General features: G+C 36.2%; 1 protein-coding gene across 1 annotated transcript; it reads right to left on the bottom strand.

Moving 5' to 3' along the window:
* Positions 1 to 11,163: 11,163 nt before the first annotated feature.
* tent5bb (terminal nucleotidyltransferase 5Bb) lies at positions 11,164 to 23,444 on the bottom strand. The gene is made up of 2 exons (XM_056480436.1): positions 23,005 to 23,444; positions 11,164 to 12,573 (listed from the first exon to the last, which is right to left on the bottom strand). The coding sequence occupies exons 1-2, from the start codon at positions 23,158 to 23,160 to the stop codon at positions 11,548 to 11,550; spliced, it is 1,182 nt and encodes a 393-aa protein (XP_056336411.1). The 5' UTR covers positions 23,161 to 23,444; the 3' UTR covers positions 11,164 to 11,547.
* Between the last annotated feature and the right edge of the window lie 1,018 nt (positions 23,445 to 24,462).

Below are 24,462 nucleotides of genomic sequence, written 5' to 3'. Positions count from 1 at the left end.
GGTGGTTTGTTCTGTAGATTATCAAAAAATATATAGCTTAAAGGGGCTAATAATTTTGACCCTAAAATGGTTTTTAAAAAATTCAAAACTGCTTTTTTTCTAACCGAATTAAACAAATGCGACTTTCTCCTGAAGAAAAAATATTATCAGACATTCTGTAAAAATTTCCTTGCTCTGTTAAACATAATTTGGGAAATATTTAAAAAAGAAAAAACAATTAAAAGGTGGGCTAATAATAATAACTTTAACTGCATATATATACATACATACATACACACACAACAGTCCTGCCGTGCACTATTCTGCCAGTAACATCACTCGTACTGCCTGTTTACCCTTCACCCTTATGTATTACTCTGCCCACATACAGCAACAAGCAGAGAACACTCTACAGTTTGACAAATATTGCTGCTGTTGGACAACATAATGTACTTTTGTGGCTTTTTAGTCAAGAATGTAGTTGTTTAGATTGCAACTATGCAGTTTATTTATAAGGAAAAGTGCCTAAAACATTTATAATTTCTGAGAGAGAACGCGTTGGTGGCCAATAGCCTGTCTTTGAGGAAAGACGGTTGACCATGTTCATCTACAAGAAGACGGCAGAGACGCATAATAAGCCCTTAAAGAAATACAGCGTAATTTCAAACTACAGTTGATCAAATCATTATTAAACAGGTAGATTACGTTCTAAGTCAAGCTCTCTCTTTTGTATGCTGTCATGCTGTATTTATACCATAGTAATGTTGTGATCGCCCGATTGCAACAGAAAAAATACTGGGAGATATCTTTGTAGACTGATGGCATTTCTAAGTATATATCATGTATTAGACATTACGCTAGAGAATCATTAAAACACTAGTTCTAAACGTTAGCAACATTAGTGAATGAGCAACAGTTTCTGCTTTTCTGACGACAGCTGCAGATGTGAAGGTAACAAAAAGGATTTTAGACTCTCCGTGTTTGATTTCCTTTGCTATATACATGATTATGCCATTAAACTGTTGTATGAACGCAATATCACACTCGTAGCATTGCGATGTGACTGTATATCGTCACTGGTGGGACACTAAGGCACACCTCCCACCAGTGCCGATATACAGCCACATCACACAGGGTAGCAGAAACAGGAAAAGGATTAGCAAAGGACCTTGAGCCCGGAATCAAACTCAGTCTTTTACGGCAAGCACCAGCTTTGTGTCAGCGCACTAACCACTAGGCAATAGGCGCCGACAAATTCATTTTTTATAACTCTCTGAAACTGCCCTCTTCAGGCTTTAATCCAAATTGTGTAATTTTAGTGACTTTCGCTTTAAATTAAAATGCGATTGGGCTCCCAGCCCTCTTTTCCAAAAAGGGCGGAGCTACAAACGCCTATGCATCTGCATCTCACTCTGGGCTGTCTATGTAGGGATGAGGGACTACACTAATAGGCAGGACTTTCCCCCTCTTGTGACATGTACAAAGAGAGAATATCAATCAAAATGTTTCTGCAGACTGTTTTTATGAAGTGTGATTAGAAAAAATAGAATTAATGCATTTCTACCATTAGAGGTTGGCTATATATACACACTACTTCCACACAACTGTGTTTAAACCTTTTACAAAAGTGATTTTGGCATAAAAGGGTCCCTTTAAGTTGCTTTTTGCAGGAATGAAAGTTTATTCATGGCCGGGAACCTACTGGTCACAACAACCAAATGAGACTACTGAACAGAAGAATAAATATACACTTATACATTGTAACATCAATTCAAGTCACCCTAGTTAGTATAGATTATTTAGTCATTGGATATGCAGTCTTTAATCTGAGCCTCATTAACCTGCCCTTTTATGAACATTCAATGTTAGACTTACCCTTTTTGCATCACACTTGGTATACAAAGAAAACATTTTGCTGGCAGTAAAAAAAAAAAAAAAAGTAACTACAGAAATTAATCAAACTGCCTCATCTGCCTCATCTAAAAACTGAATATAGTTGGATGAAACTAAAATCTCCTTATGTGACAAGAGCACCTGGAACTTTTTGCCTAGCATTTCCTTTTGTGTTCCATGCAATTTTTTAATGCCAACAGGTCTCGAACAACATTGAGTGCGAGTATGAATTTAATTTTAGAGTGAGCTACTTGTTCATTGTTTGAGACTTTAAACAATGTGTCACCCAGAAAAAGAACAACTAATCAGAGACAGGCCCAGTTCTGTCATTCAATAGTAATGTGAGGTTTTTAGTAAGGATCAAAGCCAAAAATTTATTTCAAAGACAAAATAGATTAAACAGCAACAGAGAAAGATTTACAATATTGAGGCAATGCATTTCTAGCTAACCAAGCACACACATGCCAGGCCAGTAGTTGGCAATGTTACAAACACACTTCTGTTGTTTTGGATTGTAAAGTATGTCTATACTAAATGTGATACACAAAACGCATGACATAATTTTGACAAAATTTACTATTAATTTACTATTTCATTTACTATTATTGTTAATTCATTCATTCATTTTCTTTTCCGCTTAGTCCCTTTATTAATCTGAAGTCGCCACAGCGGAATGAACCGCCAATTTATCCAGCATGTTTTACGCAGCAGATGCTCTTCCAGCCGCAACCCATCACTGGGAAACCCATACACACTCATTCGCACACATACATACACTATGGACAATTTAGCCTTCCCAATTCATCTGTACCGCATGTCTTTGGACTGTGGGGGGAAACCGGAGCACCCGGAGGAAACCCACGCAAACGCAGGGAGAACATGCAAACTCCACACAGAAACGCTAACTGACCCAGTCGAGGCTCGAACCAGCGACCTTCTTGCTGTGAGGCGACAGCACTACCTACTGCGCCACTGCGTTACCCCTACAATTATTGTTATTATTATTAAATATTGATGTTCTTTCTTGCATTATTGATTATTGGTAACAAGCTTTATGTTTTCATTTCAGCATTTTATCATACTAAATTCAATATATTTTTGAAAACAGTATCTGGAAATACTTTACTTGTTTCAAAACTGGTGTTCGAAGAGACTGCCATGAAATCATGTAATCATATCATTTATATCATGAATAATAATGCACTGATTTTATGCATGTTTATGACAACTCGCATTAATTTGCTCAGTTTTTCATGCCATTTGAAATGCAAACATGACATTAGTTATGTTTCCATCCATTCCATTCCATAAAGAAATATGTGCTGAGTAAGATATACATATTATCCAGTAAAAGAAAATGTGAATAAAATATGACAGAAACACATTCACCGAATATATTCCTGCATATCATTGTCACTTTCTTTTAACAGATCATAATAATAAAAATGTGCCTGCGGTACAGCATTAATGAACAGACCAGAGGACTGACCACATTGCACAACATCTAAGATCTTGTTTTGGTAATTCCAAAACCCCTCTCCCAAATCTGTCATCAAAGTGATTTGGTTTTATTAGCTCCCAGAAAAGCGGCCTTGTGCCTCCAAAAGCCACCGCAGATTCATTGCATTTTGGCTTGTCTTTTGATGTGCAAATAATTTATTATATAAGAAAAAAAGGTTCACAGTGGTTTCTTCTATCGCAGCAAATTCAATTTTTCGTTTTGATATTTGGCGCCAGTTTATCAGCAAGTGACAATGTTGTACTCTTTGACTCATTGGATGAAAACATTCGCAGATATTATGCAGTGTTCCAGTTTTATACATGAATCTAATTGACATCTTTGGATGGAAACATAGCTAATGTTTGAGATGTCTTTGTTATGACCACTTCACATAAACAAATAAATCATAATCTGTATTTGTCAAGACATCTTGACATTATCAAGGAAACATACTGTCATAAATCTGTGATAAACATGATTGTCATGAGGCCATAATAATTGTCTTGAAATTTATAATAGCATCATTAATATTTTTCTTAACCACATCTACTGTACAGTGGTACAAATTAAATTAGTCATTAAAATTACTTTAATTTTATAAAATATTAAAATTATTTGTGTTGACACTTTTACTGAGAATTTTTAATGACAAATTAATTTTGTTTCACTGAAAAAAGTAAGCAAAAAATAGTCATTATACAATTATAATAGCCTTGTGGTGATCATGTAAATAATTTATGACAAGTTATGTTGTCATGATAATGTCAAGTTGTATTGACAAAGACAAACCCAGGTTATGAACTATTTGTTTATGTCATAAAGGAGACATCTGAAACAGTGTCATCTTTGCATTTAGAATGACATAACTGAGCAAATGACAATGATAGTTGTCATAAGCTTGCATCAAATCTTCATATTTATGTCACGTTATCATTATAAAGGTGTTGTGAAAGTCTTACGAATACCCCTGACAAAGTGGTATGGGCCAAATCTGAAGGCAAATGTTTCATAACTTTTGTGAACGTCAGGCACAGATATTAACCTCTGTGCACTCTTTCTTTGCCAGCTCTCATTTACACCACTAGCAGAAAACAGCAATCAGCATGTCAACAATATTGTGAACTGCAATACATGTGGCCTTCCATCTCAGCCTGGTTCCCGTTAGGGCTCTTTTTGTTTCCACAAACAGTTCATTTCATGATTTACATCATGATTCCATTGCTTATGAACAGTTCTGAACAGAAATATTTGGACTGAGTAATCAAAATAAACTTCAATCCTGTCATTTGAGAATCAGTTATCGTAGGTTTGTCACAGCGGGCCATGCTTCATGGTACACATACAAAGCTGCCAGAATCTGACATCAATCTGACAGCAGGGCTTATACATGTTTCCCATAAGAGTCTTAAATTAAAATCACAAGGAACGATCTGTCACAGTCCAGTGGTTGAGGCGCTCCACTAGCCATCATTTTCTCTCCAAGAGGTTTTTACTGTTCCTCTATTAATTGCAATTCCATATTCTATAGCTCTAGCTGTGCTGTTACAGTGAGTCAAGAGGACATGGCCTTTGTTGCCCAGAAATTATTAACTTGTTTGAGAAATAAGACTTTTTAATAAGATTTCTTTTTCTGTCTAGCACAGTCTGACTTCCCCTCTATTTATTTTTCTATGACATTCACAACTACTGTAATGGATAAAAGTAGGACAGGACAGAGTTCCCAACTTCCAGACTGTGCTGCAGTCTCCAGCCAGAAAAAAAAAATATTCAGAATTAAGCAGGGACTTTTTTCTCTTGTAATTTTATACCGTTATTAGTGGTTATCAGCTGATAGATATGGGCCAGTAGGGGCCTTCTGTGCCTACTGGTAGGCTCAGAAGGCTTTTATCATCCATCCACATGGTTAATCAGCTATAGATGTCATATGGGTGCAGCCAGAAGTTAAACCTAACAGTCACAGTAATGTAAAAACAGATCTGGATCTGGAGTCTTCTCTATAGCTGATTAACCACGAGAATTATTTATACTATTCATTTAATTTCCCATTAGTTGTATTTTATTAACATCGACGCCTACCCCAACTCTAAACCCAACTGTCACAGTAATGTAAAAACAGATCTGGATCTGGAGTCTTCTCTATTAGTATAGCTGATTAACCATGTGGATGGATGATAACAGCCTTCTGAGCTCACCGGTAAGCGCAAAAGGCCCTTACTGGCCCATATCTATCAGCTGATATCCACTGATAATGCCAATTTATCGGGTGAGTATTCTCCTTAAAAATTAGTTTAATTTTATTATAGTTACTGTAACTTTACCATTAGTACTTTCTTTGTAAATATATATGTTTTTTGTGATTAATATAATAATAATGTGTTATAATAAAGTGGCAATCAGAGCAGTTCAGTAGAGTTTAAAATACATCTACTATTGTTAAACAAAAACAAATGCTGAATTTTGATTTAGTGAATCAGACATTTCTTGTCTATGCAGATTGTGATGCAAATTTCAGTGACACTATTAACTCACAAAACTGTTAAAATTATAGCTACACACTAAAAACAACTTCATCTCCAGAGCTGCTACAAAGATGTTTTACACACATTGTACCATTTTATCCAAAAACCATACAGCCCTTGGAAACATTCATTCATTCATTTTCTTTTCGCCTTAGTCTCTTTAATAATCAGGAAGCACCACAGCGGAATGAACCGCCAACTTATCCAGCATATGTTTTACGCAGCGGATGCCCTTCCATCTGCAAACCTTCACTGGGAAACACCCATACACTCTCATTCACACACATACACTACAGACATTTTTTTAGCTTAACCAATTCACCTATAGAACATGTCTTTGGATTGTGGGGGAAACCGAAGCAGCCGGAGGAAATCAACACGAACACAGGGAGAACATGCAAAATCCACACAGAAATGCCAACAGACTCAGCTCGAACCAGTGATCTTCTTGCTGTGAGGTGACATCGCTACTCAATGCGCCACTGAGCCGCCCCCTTGGAAACATATATGAAGGTAAATAATTCAACTAAATTAAATATGTGCCTTTTTAAAGTGCACTAAAGTTTTGCTATGAACTATGAAAAATAAATTGGCGTATTGAACTGAAGTCTTTTAATTACCATTCCATTTTATCTACTGATAATTTCTTTTTTTAAATAACTTTCAAGATTTGAGATACACTGCACATGTACATCCACAAAAGTTGAGTGTGTTTCTTTTTACAAAGGCTACAAGAAGCTGCAAATATACATTTTGAGCTGAAAGCACGTGTTGTCCACATCTGAAGTGTGAGTTAAGAGCAGCCCGTGGCACAGCTTCCTGTTTGTCAAACTGAACGATATTATTAGTCGGTAGTACATTAGGTACCATGACGCCAGTGTGTGAATGATGGCCTCTTGCATATATACAAAGTACAACATGTGCCGTGGGGTTTTCTAAACTATATTCAGCAAGCAAATTCACTGCTGTCCTAACAGCTGTTCATCAGCTGTGTTCATAGGCAACAATGAACGACACACAGCCAACACAAGCACAGCTTGCCCTGTGGGAGCCATTGAGAGATATAAACCTTCTCAATCCCTTAGAACTACAATACAGTGGCCACAAAAAGCATTTAGAAATTTACTAGGCACATAAAATGTTTGAATGCCATTGTATTATTAGATAATAAGTAATGGCTCTGTGCTCAAATGGTTCCAGATATTTTCTTAGAGCCATTGGTCTTTCAAAGAGTAAATTCTTGCCATCAAACAAGTGAGTTGTCCTTTAACCCATATTATTTTTCTATAAAGCAATCACAGGTGTAGAGGTGAGCAATTTTTGAAAACTGCAAAATGCCACAATACTTTCCACAAAGAATGAAAATTGTGTTTTATTTTTGCCTTCAAATTTGACTGTCTTCATACCATTCATGGTCAGATTTATTTTCCTATTCCACTTTTTCAATTCTTGATTGTTCAGCAGAAATTATATTACATGGCACCTGAAAAAAGTACCCATGCTGCTTAGTAACTACAGTAGGTAATAGCCCAGTGTAATATTATTGTGGATGCTTCAGCCAAGCTATGGGAGCAATTTCCCTTGAATGTTACGCCTAAAATAATTTGTGTGAGATGCTAATGGTGTAATCTGATTCAATGATTTATATTAAGCTAAGATAAGCTAAGCTTAAATTGCTCCTGTCAGACTCAGATCAGCTGAATGGGTTTCAAAAATGGTCAGCCATGGTTTTGTTAGATTTGGGATGCTGTTGGCCATTAGGGGCACAGAAGCTCTTCAATACCAAGCTTCAATTTGGGCAAACCAAAAGAAAAATAAAGGTATCATGCAGCTATGGCAGCAAATTTATCAACTTTACATTTCTTACTTTTTTGAACGCTTTTGTTTGCCAAAGTCAGGCATTAGAGCTGCATTCATCATTAAAGTTGTTAAAGAAACATTTTAAATGACAAAAATAGTGGTTAAAGCCGCGGTCACACTTGACTTTTCTGCGTCAAGTTTCATGCGTCAAGTTTCGCATGTTGCTGCAGTGCAAAGTTCAAGCTTGGTGAACTCTGACCTGCGAAATCGCATCACTTGACTGCTTGAGACCAATCGAGGATCAAAACAGGACCTCTCTGGACAGAAATTTAAAACATGGACCGACCGCTCGCTTTTTTAAATGTCTAATCATCTTGTTTAATCCCGCCCCTTTTCGCAGTGCAGTACGACAGAATTTCGCACACACAAAGCCCAGTGTGACCGTAGCTTAAAGGTGCGGTCACACTGGGCTTTGTGTGTGCGAAATTCTGTCGTGCTGCGCTGCGAAAAGGGGCGGGATTAAACAAGCTTATTAGACATTAAAAAAGCGAGCGATCGCTCCATGTTTTAAATTTCTGTCCAGAGAGGCCCTGTTTTGATCCTCGATTGGTCTCATGCAGCCAAGTGATGCGATTTCGCAGGTTAGAGTTCACCAAGCTTGAACTTTGCACCGCAGCAACATGCGAAGCTTGACGCATGACCCCGCGTTTCCGGTCTGACGCATTCGCGTGCGTATGAATGGAAGTCTATGGGAAGAAAAGTCAAGTGTGACCGCACCTTTAGTCTGAACCCAACACAACACATTTAAGGTGCGTTCGACATGAAGCACAGCTGCAGCCGGTGATCAACGAGATTACCCAAGCGCTGGCGGGGGCGGAGTTGAAAACGGAGTCATAAAGCCAGACAGCTGGACACTTCGGGGCTCAAAATTGCAGCAGTCATGATGACCAATCACATGGCGTCATCATCATTTATTTATTTTTATTTATTTATTTATTTATTTTTTATAACAAAAGATTTACAAATAAAACAGAATACAGTCTCTACAAACTATAGTTCATTTTTAAACAATAAGGGAATAATGAATTAAATATATTACAAACGCATGAGAGAAATAAGGGGAAACCAGAGGGTACTATAAACAAAAACGAACAGCCCTATACAAGCTCTATTAAATACAAAGCAATAAGCACAAATTCTAGGAGTTTAAACATCACTCTTTAGGTTAATACTTCTTGTTTGAATATGCTAAAAGGGGTTTACATTTATTTACAGTAAACCCCAAAACAAGGTCTTAAAGTTTTAAACAATGATTAAGATTATTTTGGATAATGAAAGCATTCTCAAAAAAGCACTTTAATCCAAAAAGATTTAACAAAAGGATATTCCTAAAATAAGTGAGCTACACTTTAAGTAGAAGGCAGACCAGGTATAAACAGCTACAGGAAATAATATATATATATTTTCGAATCCTAAAAATCATTTTATAATTATTTAATAAAATAGTTTTTTAACTTAATTTGTTAAGAAAGCTTTAGGATGGCAGGATCAATGATGATAATTATTTTATTACAAATCTGTAAGACTTATTTGAGTTAATATTTAAATCGTTCATGGAGCTGAATGCAGTAAATAGTCTGTATAAAAAAGGTCGTAAATAAACCTGTGTAAACAAGCTAGACTTTATAACCAGATTATTTAACAAAACATGATTACTGCAGTAAAATATTTGTAGTCTTTTAATAAGCATGATGTCTACAAGATGGTATAAAAAGTTAATTGTTTGTTTTGAAATTTGTGAGACAGAAGTTGTCCAATAATAAACCCGAAACACACGTGGTTGTTGTCATGCGGTGCCAATCGTGGAATGTTGGTGTCGTCATCAGAGCTCGTGCAGTCGCTCTTCAGATGCTGCATCGGCTAAATCAAACGTGTGATCTCGGAGCACTGTCGCGGTACTTTGATGTCACATGTGACAGTCACGTGGCGTTGGCGCAGTATCAATCCGAACAAAATTTCTAACCAGCATGCACCACTTTAAAACAGATTTCGATCGATCTGCGCAGCGCTGCATGAAATCGAACGCACCTTTACACTTTGATGTGTGAATGGCTGCATGCATTTACAGTGATACAGGGAAAACGCTAAGAACATATTAGTTAATTAGTTTGTTCATCCATTAATTTTCTTTCTTTGAGTGATTTGAATGAAAAAAATGGAAATAAAAACACTGTTTGATACAGTAGTCAAGAGAAAGAAACATTGAATGTTTTAATTTACATACATTTGAGTTTTATAGTTGGTTTCAGGCACTTGAAGTCACAGAAGTAACATTCCACTTAAACTTCTACATCTAAAGTCTTTGGTCCTCAGTTTTTCAAAAAAGGAAAGTAGAAAACCACTGTTAAACCGAACCCAGTCTTTCAGTTTTACTGTTTTTTTTTTTCCTTTTTCCCCCCATAACTTCGGCAAAAAGTGTTTCATAACTTAAAAAAACATTACATTTATAAAAACATAAAAGGGTTACATGTGAATATAAAATAGAGAAGTGCTTTAAACATTTGTCCCACTTTTTCCCACAATGTATATTGTTATCATAGCATCTGCACTGGATAAAATCCTCACAAATTGTTTTTCAATCGATTTAGAGGGATTTGAATCAGTTTGAGTCTTCCAGTACAGCAGAGTTCATTATAAAAGCAGTGGATGGGTGGCAGTGGATGGGTGACACATAATCCCTTACATCTGCTCTCCTTCCAAAAACCTTGCTACAGCTGGATGGTAAATCTCATGACACCTGAATAAAACATTTCTGGTTCATATTTCACCTCAACATCAAAAGGGAAATATATATGTTTTAAATAAATTAGAAAAATGTTCGTTTATTTTGCATGAAGACTTCGAAGCCTAATTTCAGGGCCATTAAGATTGTGTTGTCCTTGTATTTTTTTTGTTTTTAATGACAATAATAACATATCTAAACTCTATATGTACATCTCTAAATACAGGTGTAGTATTTGTTGTACCATCTTGAATTTGTTCGCCAATTTACATAGCAGATCTTCCAATTTCAACTGTAATACTGTAAAACAATACTGCATTTAATTATCATTCATCATTCATTTTCTTTTCGGCTTAGTACCTTTATTAATCAGGGGTCACCACAGCAGAATGATATTTTACGCAGCGGATGCCCTTCCAGCAACAACCCAACACTGAGAAACACCCATAAACTCTTTCATTTACACACATACACTAAGGCCAATTTAGCTTATTCAATTCACCTATACCACGTCTTTGGACTGTGGGTGAAACTGGAGCACCCGGAAAACCGAAAACCTACGCTAACATGGGGAGAACATGCAAACTCCACACAGAAATGCCAACTGACCCAGCTGGGGCTCGAACCAGCGACCTTTTCACTGTGAGGTGATCGTGCTACCCTCTGCGCAACTGTGATGCTCAATTATTATTATTATTATTATTACTAAATCACAAGTAGTAAATATGACCCTTTGAATGTAGTTTGATTGACAGACAATCTGACCAATTACAGCACTGAAAGTATGTGCCCATGTTACTGTCTGCCATTTTGTCCATCAAACAACCGACCCATATGGTGGTTAAAAGATCGACAAAATCATGGACTTGAAAAACTGTAAAAGAGTGGTTTCCTGCGAAGATTCAAATGAAAATGTCTTTATCCAAATACACCTTCTTTCTTTTGAAATTGATGTGAAAATGTAATGTGAGCAGGCTTTAGTGAGATTCACTCTGAAAAGTCCAATGGTTCCAACCAAACATCATCTGAAGACTGCAAATATTCCCCAACAGTGTTTCTGTCCCATTCATTGCTCAGCTACAAGCCATCCATGTCTGATAGGAGTTGTTACAGGTGGAAATGGGAGAATGCACATGTGCTACATAATAGTTGCTGAAGTTGACGTCTCTGACATAGGGCGCTGGTTGGTAGTAACATGTTACATTGGACAATGCAGGAATTGCATTCTGTTCGGCCAACACTCGTAGCGCAAGAGAGGAGATGAGCGCGAGCGTCTGTCTTCGCTCGTGGCCCATGAGACATACGGTACTTTCATCAACCACGCGATGGAGAGTCACGAGGCAATCATAACGCTTGTGCTCCATCCCATTAAAGTGGTTCTGCAGGTACGCCTCCAGCTTCCTCTGCTGCTCATTAATGTCAGAAAAGTCAATAAAGAAGCGAGAGCACATGTAGCGCTGAAGCGTCTTCATCTGAGCCTCGGAGACTGGACGAAAACCTCTGACCAACAGGTGGCAGTACTTCAAGAGCCCCCCACCGCGGATCTCTTCCGGGCTGTGCGTAGCAATGATTTTGGCATGTAGGTGTCCCAGCGCTTCTTCAAAGTCTCCGTACATGCTCTCTCCGAGCACAGTGGGATGGAAACTCTCGGACATTGGTGTCTCGGAGCAGCGGTCGAAAAGTAGCAGTGAGTCCAAGCCAATCTGAAATGAGTCCACGCTGAACTCAAACTGCCGTCGCAGGGAGTCCACAAACTTCAGCTCAACATTTTTGCCAGTGTTGTTGGAAAGTGAGATGAGGCTCCAGCGGTCAGTGTCATTGCAAACCTTCACCAGCTTCTGTACATATGCTTCCTTCAGGGTGAGGGCGGTGATGCGGTCCCGGCTCACACCAGCAGGCAGGAACTCCAGGAGGCAGTCAAGGACCACGTCCTTCACCAGACGAAAGGTCTTGTCATCAGTCAGACTCAGGCCAAAAATAAGGTCCAGGTCTTTGTAACCCAGGCCTGTGTCCTGGTGGAGAACGTAACTTGCAGCAGAGCCATTGAGCTTCACATCACGCACCCTTACACCTCGCTCCTCTAGACGAGCCCGCACCACCTACACATCAAGGGAAAACAGAAAGAGATATTAGATAAGCATATGAGATGTGATCTTTTGAAACTCATTTTATCATTTGGATGGAAGTTTGGAGTCCAAAACCATTATATATAGTATTTGGACCTGGTTTTGACTGTTTTTGAGTGTATTTGGATAGGTTTTGTAATCTGTGCCAACCTTAACATGTAATCCATTCTGTGCTGTCACACATCTCTAGACAGGTCAAATCACACTGCTGAGAAACCAGGTTTTATTCATTTCACAGAAAAGCATGCATTATGCACACTGTCTGAATCATTCAGAACCTCTTCTGGCCTCAGTCTTGACTTAACTCAACTTACTAATAAGCTGTTCTTGATGGATGCAGACCATGAATGCATGTTAATAATACACAATACTTTCACAAATTTGGGCTATTTCATTCCTATAAAGTACTGGTTAGTACGATTTCACCAAGTAGGGCATGTTCCCTTATCCCGGAACAACATTCCAAACAACTTTATGGGATATGTATACTGCTTGTGATAAGTTTACAGTTTATTTACAGGATATGTGCTTCTACATAATTATTATTAGTATATTAATCTTAACCCTGTGATTTTTGTAATAATTTACAGTTAAGAATAGGTTTAGGCAGTGCTTAATTTGTGCCGGAACACGCTGGATCCGTAACCTCTGAAACCTGTTCACCTCATTTTACCGATGCCCCTCCTCAACCGCCCTCCACCCCAGTCCACTGTTCACTTTCTTCAGCGACTCCCCAACCCTCTTCACTTTCGTACGTGACAACCCCCCCCCCACCACCCCCACCCCCACCCCATCCCACTATCGTCGGATAACATGCCGGATCAGTTACCCCGACATGTTCCAGGACCTCACAATTCACAAATTAAGCACTGGGTTTAGGGGTATTAATATATCACATGATTCTAATACATTAATTATTATAATAACTTACAATAATTCATATATATATATATATATATATTTGCATAATATTAATATTAATCCAGGATTGCAAAATCTCTGATCACAGTCACCGATGAGAGTAACACCAGTTTATGCTAGCTGCTGATCTCCTCTGGTATTGTTATCAGATAAACAGAAGTGGCAAAATGCCTGCATCAAACACCAGGATGTGCACTGTTTGCTTTTCGACTGGTTATAGTCAGGTAAACATGGCATGACGTCATCATTGTTCCTCAAGTCTGTGGAAACATGCAGCTGCTTCATGACAGGCTTTAGTTGGGAAAAGGCATAAAATACTATTTTTCCAGATTGCAAACCCTTTTGGTGGAAAAGGGACACTTTGGTCATGCACTGTTTTAAATGTTTTGCCACAACAAAAAATGGGAAGCTGCAATGCACCAGCCAATTTTTATTATTTTATTTTTATTTTTTTACCACTCTAGACATTCAATAATAACAGGAAATAAGCTGGTTTTCAAAACTAAATTTGACACGCCAGCTAAAATAGAAGGAAATGGTAACCTTTCTCGATTTCATGCAGTATAGTGTTGTAATCTTAGCAAGTACTTCACCCAACCTCCGAGTTCTCAGAAACAAACACACGCCTCTACCAGACACAGGTGAGAACTGAGATGTAACTCTTCTCTAGAGGATAGATTCAGTTTTCCTAGAGCATGCGGATTAGCCCTGGGAAAGACAAGTCCTTGCTGGACTTTATTTAAAAGCTTTTGGCAGCTTTCATTACCTCTATTCCCTCATTCTCTACAGTTTCTGCCTCTCTCTCTTATACCCGCCCAACCCCCTTCACACACATACACATGCTTTCAAGAAGATAAATTACATCAACTAATTGATACTTTTAAAACAGCTGACATGTTTAGTGATTGGGCAGAAAGTAAGAAAATGAATGGAACATTATATAATCTTAATCACCCAATATTTTCACCATGCCTGAATCACAAGCAATAAAGAAACAGACTCACCTTATTGCTTGACATTTGAAAGTCAAACATGTGACTCAGCCAGATAAAAATTTTATTTCTGTAAAACTCTGTAGTCTAGTTCTCTGATTTCCTCAGTGTCTGGACAGGGCAAATGTGAAGTCACAGTGTTATGTGGTTCCTATCTGCATATAAGTAGCATTGCTATGTATAAGTAGCATCCTATAACCAAGGGTGCTTTCCAGAATATTGCTAAGATGTTAACATGTGTTGCTTTGCCCTGTTTGTACCACATCTTTTCTTTCTTGTCTCTTTGTGATTTGTGAATGTAGACTTGTGCATTGTCACCCCATCATGACACATTATATTAGTTGACCTATTTGTCTGCACAGTTACATAACACCAGCAGAGTCTGTACTTCTCAGGAACTAAATGGAATCATCAAATGTCTGTGTGCAAGTTTCTGACAACTTGTCTAAAATGATCAAGTGGAGAAAAAGAAGATAAAACACTGGAAAAGCACTTGTTGATATTCAAGGAAAAAGCCAGATCAGGACATAAAGGATCAGATCAGCTTCCACAATGGAATTATACATTTGAATGACCATGAATTCCATGCTCCGATTTCCCACACAGTCCAAAGACATGCGCTATAAGTAAATTGAATAAACTAAATTGGCCGTAGTGTATGAGTGCGAGAGTGTATAGGTTGGAAGGCCATCCGCTAAGTAAAACATATGCTGGAATAGTTGGCAGTTAAGTTCGTTGTGGCGACCACTTATAAAAATAAGGGACTAAGCTGAAGGAAATGAATGAATGAATGAATGAAGTGACTGGACAAATTGGATATGATAATTCCAAATTTAAATTTGATCATTAAAAAGTAATATAAAAATCGGGGACTGTGTCCACAAAAAAGAAACCTTACCAAAACGTAGGGATGCACTGATACCACTTTTTCACAAAATGACACGAGTACAAGTATTTTAATTTGTGTACTCGCCGATACAGAGTACCGGTACTTCATAGATTTGGTTTCAATGAAGTTTATTTTTTCCTTTTTTTTTCTTTTTTTTTGTTGTTTTTTTTGCCTGTAGCAAGGATGAACAAAAAATCTTTAACAGAAGGCTGTTCCAAGCCAAAAATATACACACATTGTTGATAACCTTGTGATTCCAGACCTAATCTATTAACGATTAAGCATGGACATCTAAAGGATGAGTTATCCTTGCGCTGACGTGCGTCCTGACTTCACACATTACACAAAGTATGTGCCATGTACGTTACCTTATGGAGTCACTCTCTTGGCATTGCACATTGGGGACGCATAAAACCCTGTTTAGCGCGATTCTTTCATTTTCACTGGTCCTGCTGTTAATCCGCGGGTCAGGTAATCAAAAATCAAAAATGTTTAAAAGTGGGTCGCGGGTAGATAAGATCAATAGCCATAAATATGCAACGATATAACCAAAAGCAAGATCATATTGTTATAAATATTCCATTAACGATACTTATCGAAACATTTATACATTTACATGAAGTGTTTCTTTAGATGTGTGATCTGTATAGGCTGTCTGATCTTTACAGAAGCTGTAAACTGACACGTGCGCGGTGACCGCAGTGATGTTCAGCCCTGACGAGGCGCTTTTATTTAGCCTGTAGTCTTTAGATGTTCCTTTACTTAAAATTTCTTTAACTGTAATATTTATAGTTTATATATAAAATGAGTGCTAACTTGTAATCATTATGCAAGGATTATATTTCATATTCGGTTTATTGTTGAGTAGCCTAGCCTATAAATTCGTTAATAATATATTTTATAAACACACCGTTTATAAGGACTAAGCTATTAATATACAGTATAATACATTAAGCTAATTCATACATTAAGACATTGAAGTCAGGTAGGCCAACAAATTACATCTATGAAGTGAATTACTGTTGAGTGGTATTGGCGCGTGGTAGCGGCCTTTCATGCACGATACGAGTACGAGTATTGTAACCAAGTATCGACCCAATACCGGATACTGGTCTCGGTGCATCCCTACCAAAATGATCTCCAATGTACAGTAATAGATCTTTAATTTTTTTTTACAATCTTATTTCTTCCAATAATAAAAGACAAACTCCACAATGATGGTTTAAAGACTTTCAGAAAAAGTCAAAACTTTCAAGGATTTAAGATGCTGATGACCATTAAACACGTCATAACAGGCTTGTGAAAAGGGTCGATTGGCTGAACACTTGCCATATGTTTTTTTAAAGATATGCAAACACACAATTTGTACAGTTTAAGTAAGATAGTCTGACGCTGAAAATATTTACGATACAGAGGAAATTAAACATGGAGGGGCTGACAAAAACATGAAACTCTATCTTCATTATCACTAACCCTTGACACAACAGAAGCTCATATTCAATCACAGCATCATCCCTCCTACAGATGTTGAATAAATTGAAGACTTGTAAAAAAGCCACAAATACATTGCTCTGCCTGGTGCTGACAATGCCTTGGCATACTGTATTTTTTCTCCCTTCCAACTCAACCAGATAGGATTTATTTAGAAGATGATCGTAAGGCAAATTTCAACACACTGTTTTACAGGTTCAGACTGGGGAACAGGCCAGCAGAACACAGAATCATTGCCCCCTAGATACCGAGAGCCACTCTGGGCAGCCAGTCTCACAGTGAACTGCCAAATGCAAAGACATGAATGAACCACTTACGAGTCTCCGACACTGGCCCAGGCTCAGGAAATGAGTCACTGAGTCCACTGTATACTAGACTAAACTATGAAGAGTTTTACCCTGATCTTTCAATCTTTCCCAAAAATCACTTAATGGAATCTTTGAAATTCTAGCTACTGGATATCCATTTGGATAATCCCAGGTGTTATGTGAAGCTGCGATAAACCTTTAAGCACTTACTCATTACAGCAGTTCTATGCTCCGTCACTAAAGACATGTCTGAGTTTCTTAAAGTCTGATTTTCCAAACAAATGCCAAAAATTAAAAGGTGTCAATACTAGCTTGCACTTGTTCCAACCAAAGTCAGTTTTCCCAGAAGAACACAAAAGGAAATCACAAGATGTCTATTTTTTTCTCCAAGATTATGTATTAAGCCACCTGAAACCAAATAATAGTTCTTCTCGAGTAATACTTAACATTCTGGACAGAAGTACCAGAAGCTTTTGATCAACATGAGGGTAAATCAATGATGACTGAACGAAGAAACTGTTGATATTGATATTGATAGTACCTACTAAACAGTATTCAATTTCGGACACAGCTAAAAAGTTCTCAAGATGTCAATATTACTAGTTTTTTATATTAAAAAAAGGTTTAAAAGGCTCCGTTGATTAGCTCCCCCTGCCGGAAAGGCTGTACCGTAATGTACACCTCACAGTGATTCCAGTGACTGGTTTTACTTGGTTTATATTACATGCTAGAGGGATGACATCCATTCACATACTCAGAAAAGCACCTGTTCTAAGAAAGGAACAATGGGAATGGCTTACAGTGGATGTAGAGTCTTTTTATCCTTCTCAGATTCAAAAATGTAATCCTTAGGAGTTAGTTTACACTGTCAAAACAGAAAGACTTACCAGGCTCCTCTTTACCACATGGATGCCATATCAGCTCTGGCCCACAAGTCTACTGTTTCCAACAGGATTAATCCACTTTTAACCTTATGTGCCACAAACAAGCAAACTGTGTCTGCTAAACAGGCCAGTGTAAGCCAAGCAACACTACAGCAATGATACCACTGAGAAAAATGAATAGTGCTGATTTGTGTCTCAGAGTTCATTCTTCATTAAATGTTGATGCCATGTAGCAAATGATAAGACCGGGAAGATAAGACAGACACATTTTAGTGAGTTTAATAGTTACAAGAGCCTGATTTTCTCACTTACTCGCTTTCCTTCAGCTTAGTCCCTGATTTATCAGGGGTTGCCACAGTGCAATGAATCGCCAATTACTCTGGAATATGTTTTCATGCGGTGGATGCCCTTCCAACTGCAACCCACTGAGTGTACACTAACTTATGAACACCCCAGTGCTTGGAAACCCATACATTCTCATATTAACACACATAATTTACTTATTGCATGTCTTTGGACTGTGGGGGTCACAGGAGCACCCGGAGAAAACCCACACGAACATGGGGGAACATGTCTGCTTTACTACTGAAAAAAAATAATAAACGTGTTAAAATCACTGTCTACAATCACGATTGCCAAAAGATTAATTTCATTTTAAAAAGTCAAGATGTACAGGAATTTTTCAGTCGTTAAGAAATAAAAATCACATTTATATTACATTTAAATTACATCTGTCTTTCTATTAAAAAAAAAAAAAACACATTAATCACAGTCATGGTCTCTAATTAATTTAAATTAGCGCAAATTAAAATATAAAGTTCAACTGTTAATATCCAGTGTTGAAATGCATGACAATCTAGTTTAAGGAAATATACTGTATACTCAAGTTTTATTATCTTATTATTTGTATGCTTTATATTGCTATTTTAATTAATTGAGAACATGGAGTTGCTGTGTAAGAAGTTAATTGCTTTAGAAATAAATAAAATATAAAATAAATATTTATAGTGTTTTGGTACTAGCAACATTTTCAAAAATTAAAGGGTCCGTTCACCCAATATGTCCCTCTACAGTGCTTGTGAACATTTAAATAAAGGGATTTTAGAATAAAGTCTGTTGAATGAGTCGTGAACTTTGCTGTTTATAGAGGATGAGGGAGCTCTCTGATTTCATCTACGACATGAGGGTAGATAATTAATAAAGATATTTTCATTTTTGGGGTGAACTAATCCTTTAACTAATAACTACAGGGTATATAGCAAACGTTTATTTTAATAACAAAAATAGTACATTGTTTGTCTTCTCTCGAAAAAAATGTAACGGACGGTAATTCCATGGACATAATTGAATAGACAATAATGAAGGTTTTTAAACACATATGTCAGGGGCCTGTACCATGAAGCCAGATTAGCTGGCAGGCCAGTTATCATTGTACAGCTTCAAAATAAATAAAAAAATATTTAAAAACTTGAATCAAGAAGCATTTTCTAAACAAGTAAAATATATTGTCTTGTTTTCAGAACTAATATGTTAAGATTAAGTGAGTTTTCCTTTAAAACTAGCTAAATAATCTGCCAGTGGGATAAGCAAAATACTCTTATTCCAATGCTTACCCAAATGGCAGGTTTCTTTTGCTCACTTAATCTTAACATATTAAATCTTAACATATTAATTCTTTATTTTATTTATCTATAAAATGCTTCTTGATTAAATAATTGTAAAAACTCTGAGTAAGAAAAACATTTGTTGTTGTGTACATTGATGGTTTTGATGAGTCTGAACTACAAAATAAGTATTTTATATTATATCAGACTGTGCAATATTACATTAGTGTTTTGATTTGAAATGCATATGCTAAGTGTAAATAAATTTAAGCTATAATGGATTTATAGATTATATTTGTTTATATTGAGTGGGGTTTTAATAAGTTCTTATTGAATATTAAAGTGAATAGTTTTTATAAAGACAACAACAACAATAACAAGCAAATTAATAATAATAAAAATACTCTTAAGTAAACATGAGATTAATTTCTATGAGAATCAAATTAGATACATAACACCACAACCACATTGTAGATTAATATGCACTTTCATTTCAAAGGTCTGTGATATCAACATATTGACCTCATTTTGAATAGCCCATTTAATTTGACTGAGGCAAATGCTACATATTCACATTTTCACAGTTAATTGTGGCTTCCTTACAACAGTGAATTTGTAAATAAATCAAACTACATGAAGGGAACTACTCCAACCCCATTACTAATAAAGCAGACACAAGTGGCTTTCAGAACATTAATATCCCTTGAGTTTGTAAGTACATTAAAAATGGCTACAAAGGTGTATATTTGTGTAGGGGATAATATGTAAGGAATAATTATGTTACAAATTTTTGATTGGAATTTTGTTTTTATAACATCAGTTAGACGTTTCAAAGAATCTCAGGCATCTGTCAGCAAAACGCAGATTCTATATGAGAGACATTCAGGATGTTAAATAGATTAAAGTGGGTGAAGTGAAGTGAAGTAATTGCACAAACACCTGCTGATATCTGGATACAGGAATGCTGGAATACAGCATGGAAGAAAACCTGCCAGATAAACATTTTTCAGCAAGCCTGCAAAAGTCGTGACTGACTGCAAAAGCTAAAATGCATCTATTACAGAGGAATAACTTGAAAACTAATCTTTTTGGCTCATCATTGGAAGCCTGATATACAGGGTGAGCCATTTATATGGATATACCTCAATAAATTGGGAATGGTCGGTGATATTAACCTCCTGTTTGTGGCACAGTAGTATATGTGGGGGGGGCAAACTTTTCAAGATGGGTGGTGACCATTGTGGCCATTTTGAAGTCGGCCATCTTGGATCCAACTTTTATTTTTTCAATAGGAAGAGGGTCATTTGACACATCAAACTAATTGTGAATTTCACAAGAAAAACTATGGTGTGCTTGGTTTTAATGTAACTTTATTCTTTCATTAGTTATTTACAAGTTTCTGACCACTTATAAAATGTGTTCAATGTGTGCCCATTGAGTTGGATTGTCAATGCAACCCTCTTCTCCCACTCTTCACACACTGATAGCAACACCACAGGAGAAATGCCACCACAGGCTTCCAGTCTCCATAGTTTCAGGTGCTGCACATCTTGTATCTTCACACTTGTAAATAACTCATGAAAGAATAAAGTTAGGTTAAAACCATGGCCTTCATGAACATCATTGTTTTTCTTGTGAAATTCCAAATAAGTTTGATGTGTCAAATGACCCACTTCCGACTGAAAAAACAAAAGTTGGATCCAAGATGGCCGACTTCAAAAATAGCCACCATGGTCACCACCCATCTTGAAAAGTTTGCCCCCTCACATATACTAATGTGCCACAAGCAAGACGTTAATATCACCAACCATTCCCAATTTATTAAGGTATATCCATATAAATGGCTCACCCTGTAGTCCAGTGTAATTTTAGATGAAGATGAGATGCGTAAATCTTACGCTTGGGGGAGGGGAATCTACTTATAGGCATTTAATAATTAGTTTATTACTCATCAACAATGTCAATCATAAAATTAAAGCATTACATAAATGCTTACATAAAATGCTTCATTTAAAATACTTTTGATTATGCCAAATCTAATTATTAATAATTAACCCAATTATCATCTGAATTACAGTGAAGTGTTAATAACACAAAAGAAATAACATGGATTAACAAATTGTTCTCATAACCAACAATGCTTCTTAATTGCATAAGATGCATTCCAAGTCATTCTAAAATAGCCAATAAACGCCTACCTACAGTATGAGCACACAGTCTGAGTTTCTTGCTTGGCAACAATAAAATGTATAAACTTCAGTTTGGATGATAAACTAATTAGTGGAGTTATCTGTCATTGTCTGGCCATATTGCAGAAACATATTAAAATCTTGTCCTATATAACGGCAGTCATTTTTCCAAAAGGAAGTTATTACCTTCTAAATCTTCTAGTCAAATATTAAAGGAATAGTTCACCCCAAAATTTTGTCATCATATTTTCACCCTTTTTACCCATTTCAAACTTTTTGAGTTTCTTTCTTCTGTTGAATAAAAAATGAAGGTTTTTTGAAGAAAGTTTGAAACCTGTTACCACTGACTTCCATGGTGTATTTTTTCATACTATGGAATTCAATGGTCACAGGCTTTCAGCTTTCTTCAAAATATCTTCTTTTGTGTACAACAGAGGAAAGAAACTCAAAAAGTTTTGGAACCATGAGAGTAATAGTGAGTATATATATATATATATATATATATATATATATATATATATATATATATATATATATATATATATATATATATATATATATATATATATATATATATATATATATATAGTTGAAGTCAGAATCATTAGCCTCCCTGAATTATTAGTCTCCCTGATTATTTGTTTCAAAAAAAAATTTTCAACACATTTCTAAACATAATAGTTTTAATAACTCATTTCTAATAACATTTCTAATTACTATATATTTTTCAAGACACTTCTATACAACCCAAAGTGACATTTAAAGGCTTAACTAGGTTAACTAGGCAGATTAGGGTAATTAGGCAAGTTATTGTATAACGGTGGTTTGTTCTGTAGATGGTTTGTTCTGTTTTTTTTTTTTGTTTTTTTTTTTAAGCTTTTCTGTAACTCAATGTAAAAATAATTACATTAACAATTAATATTATACAATGAAAATGTACTGTTAGAATAATAATGATTTAATGTGTCCTAAAATTCAGTTTTGGTAAAAACGATTCATTCGTATTATTCGCTAATGTTACACGTATATTTAAGCAAAAAAAACAAGTGCTTGTTGCATTTGTTTGCATAGTAAACTTTTGACGTACACTGAATTTCATGTAACATATGGGTTCCTGTAACTTTACCTGTACGATATGTCGAGGCTGAACGGAAAGTGTAGGGAAGTTCCCCCGGCCGTGAATCGGGACACATTCCCCCAGAATGGAGTCCAGACGCTGCACCTGCTCCCAGGACAAAACACAACAGCGCCGGTTCTGCTCCGACACATCCGCGGTGGACATGGCGAAATCAGTCCGGTGGAGAAGCAAGTGTGCTCGGCAGCTGTCAGCTGTAACTCTCGACTATATGATGTCCGGTTAGCTGAGTTTAGTTTAAAAGTGATTCAGAATCAAAGTGTGCTGTTTAGAAGTTCTGACTATCGACAAAACAGAATCCAGACATTTAAAAATGAACAAATGAACTCAAGCGTCTCCGTTTCCAGCAGCCCCGTTACTCACACCAGCCTACCGTTCATTCACTGTGCCTGGAATAAGCCTACAAATACATTTAAACCTGACACATTTACATACGCCTCTCAATTGGTCAGCGGTATGAATAAATAAATCGTTTATAAAACTTAGGTCGTTGTACACGCCCACGTTACTCACGTCACAATCACCGCTGTGATCATTGGTTGTAGGAGGAGCGTGATCTTGTGTGATAGCATGTGTTCAGTTTATATGGTAAACACAAACCATGATTCTAAAAGCCGGTTGAGTTCGGTCTATGGTTTAAGTTACATAGCTTATCCAACAGGTTATATGTGTAAACCTATGGTAATGTATTCACAAAGATTTGTTAATGTCAGAGGTCAGCACAACGCTATAAATAAGTTTGATTTACAGTTTAAGCTAAATGCAAATGTTTGTTTCTTTCGTTGCTTTTAAGATGTCGGATGTCATTTGTCTGGTTGCTATGTTTTTTGACACTGCTTTATTTTCTGTGGATTCCCTTGGACTAAATTATAAACATAATAATAAATAATTAAATGTAGGCTAAATGTAAAAAATGCAAATATAAATAAATGTCTATGCAGAGACAAGTAAAATGTAATGTGTAATAAAAATATTTTTTCGTATGAATATTAGTTAAATTTGAATTTTAGATATATTTGTACAGTTAATTATTTATTTCTAATGTAGTCAGACAATTCATTCCATAATTATCATGTATTACTGTCCTTACACTGATCTAAAATAAATATAAAACCTGAATTTTTCTCTTTTTTTTCTTTTCTTTTTTTTCTTCATTTACATCAAACCAAATTAACAATTAATATTTTATATACACAGAAGAAATTGGTATATTAAATGCAAGTGAAAAAGTGTGTACTTGAAAATAAAATGTCTAAATATGAAATATTCATGAAAATGTAATTGTCATAGAGCAACTTATATATTTATGTAAAACTAATCATCATGCTTATTCTTATACGTACAATAAAGTGATACTGGTAAATGTTACTTCATCTTCATGGTTAAAAATAGCAGTATGCATCATGGAAAATGTAGAAATATTTTAAATTAATTTGTAATTTCTTCGTT

This window comes from Danio aesculapii, chromosome 19 (genome assembly GCF_903798145.1).
Source record: "Danio aesculapii chromosome 19, fDanAes4.1, whole genome shotgun sequence".
In the NCBI taxonomy this organism is placed as follows: Eukaryota; Metazoa; Chordata; class Actinopteri; order Cypriniformes; family Danionidae; genus Danio; species Danio aesculapii.
The sequence above is the reverse complement of the archived record's forward strand: the minus strand, read 5'-3'. Positions and strand labels throughout refer to the sequence as shown.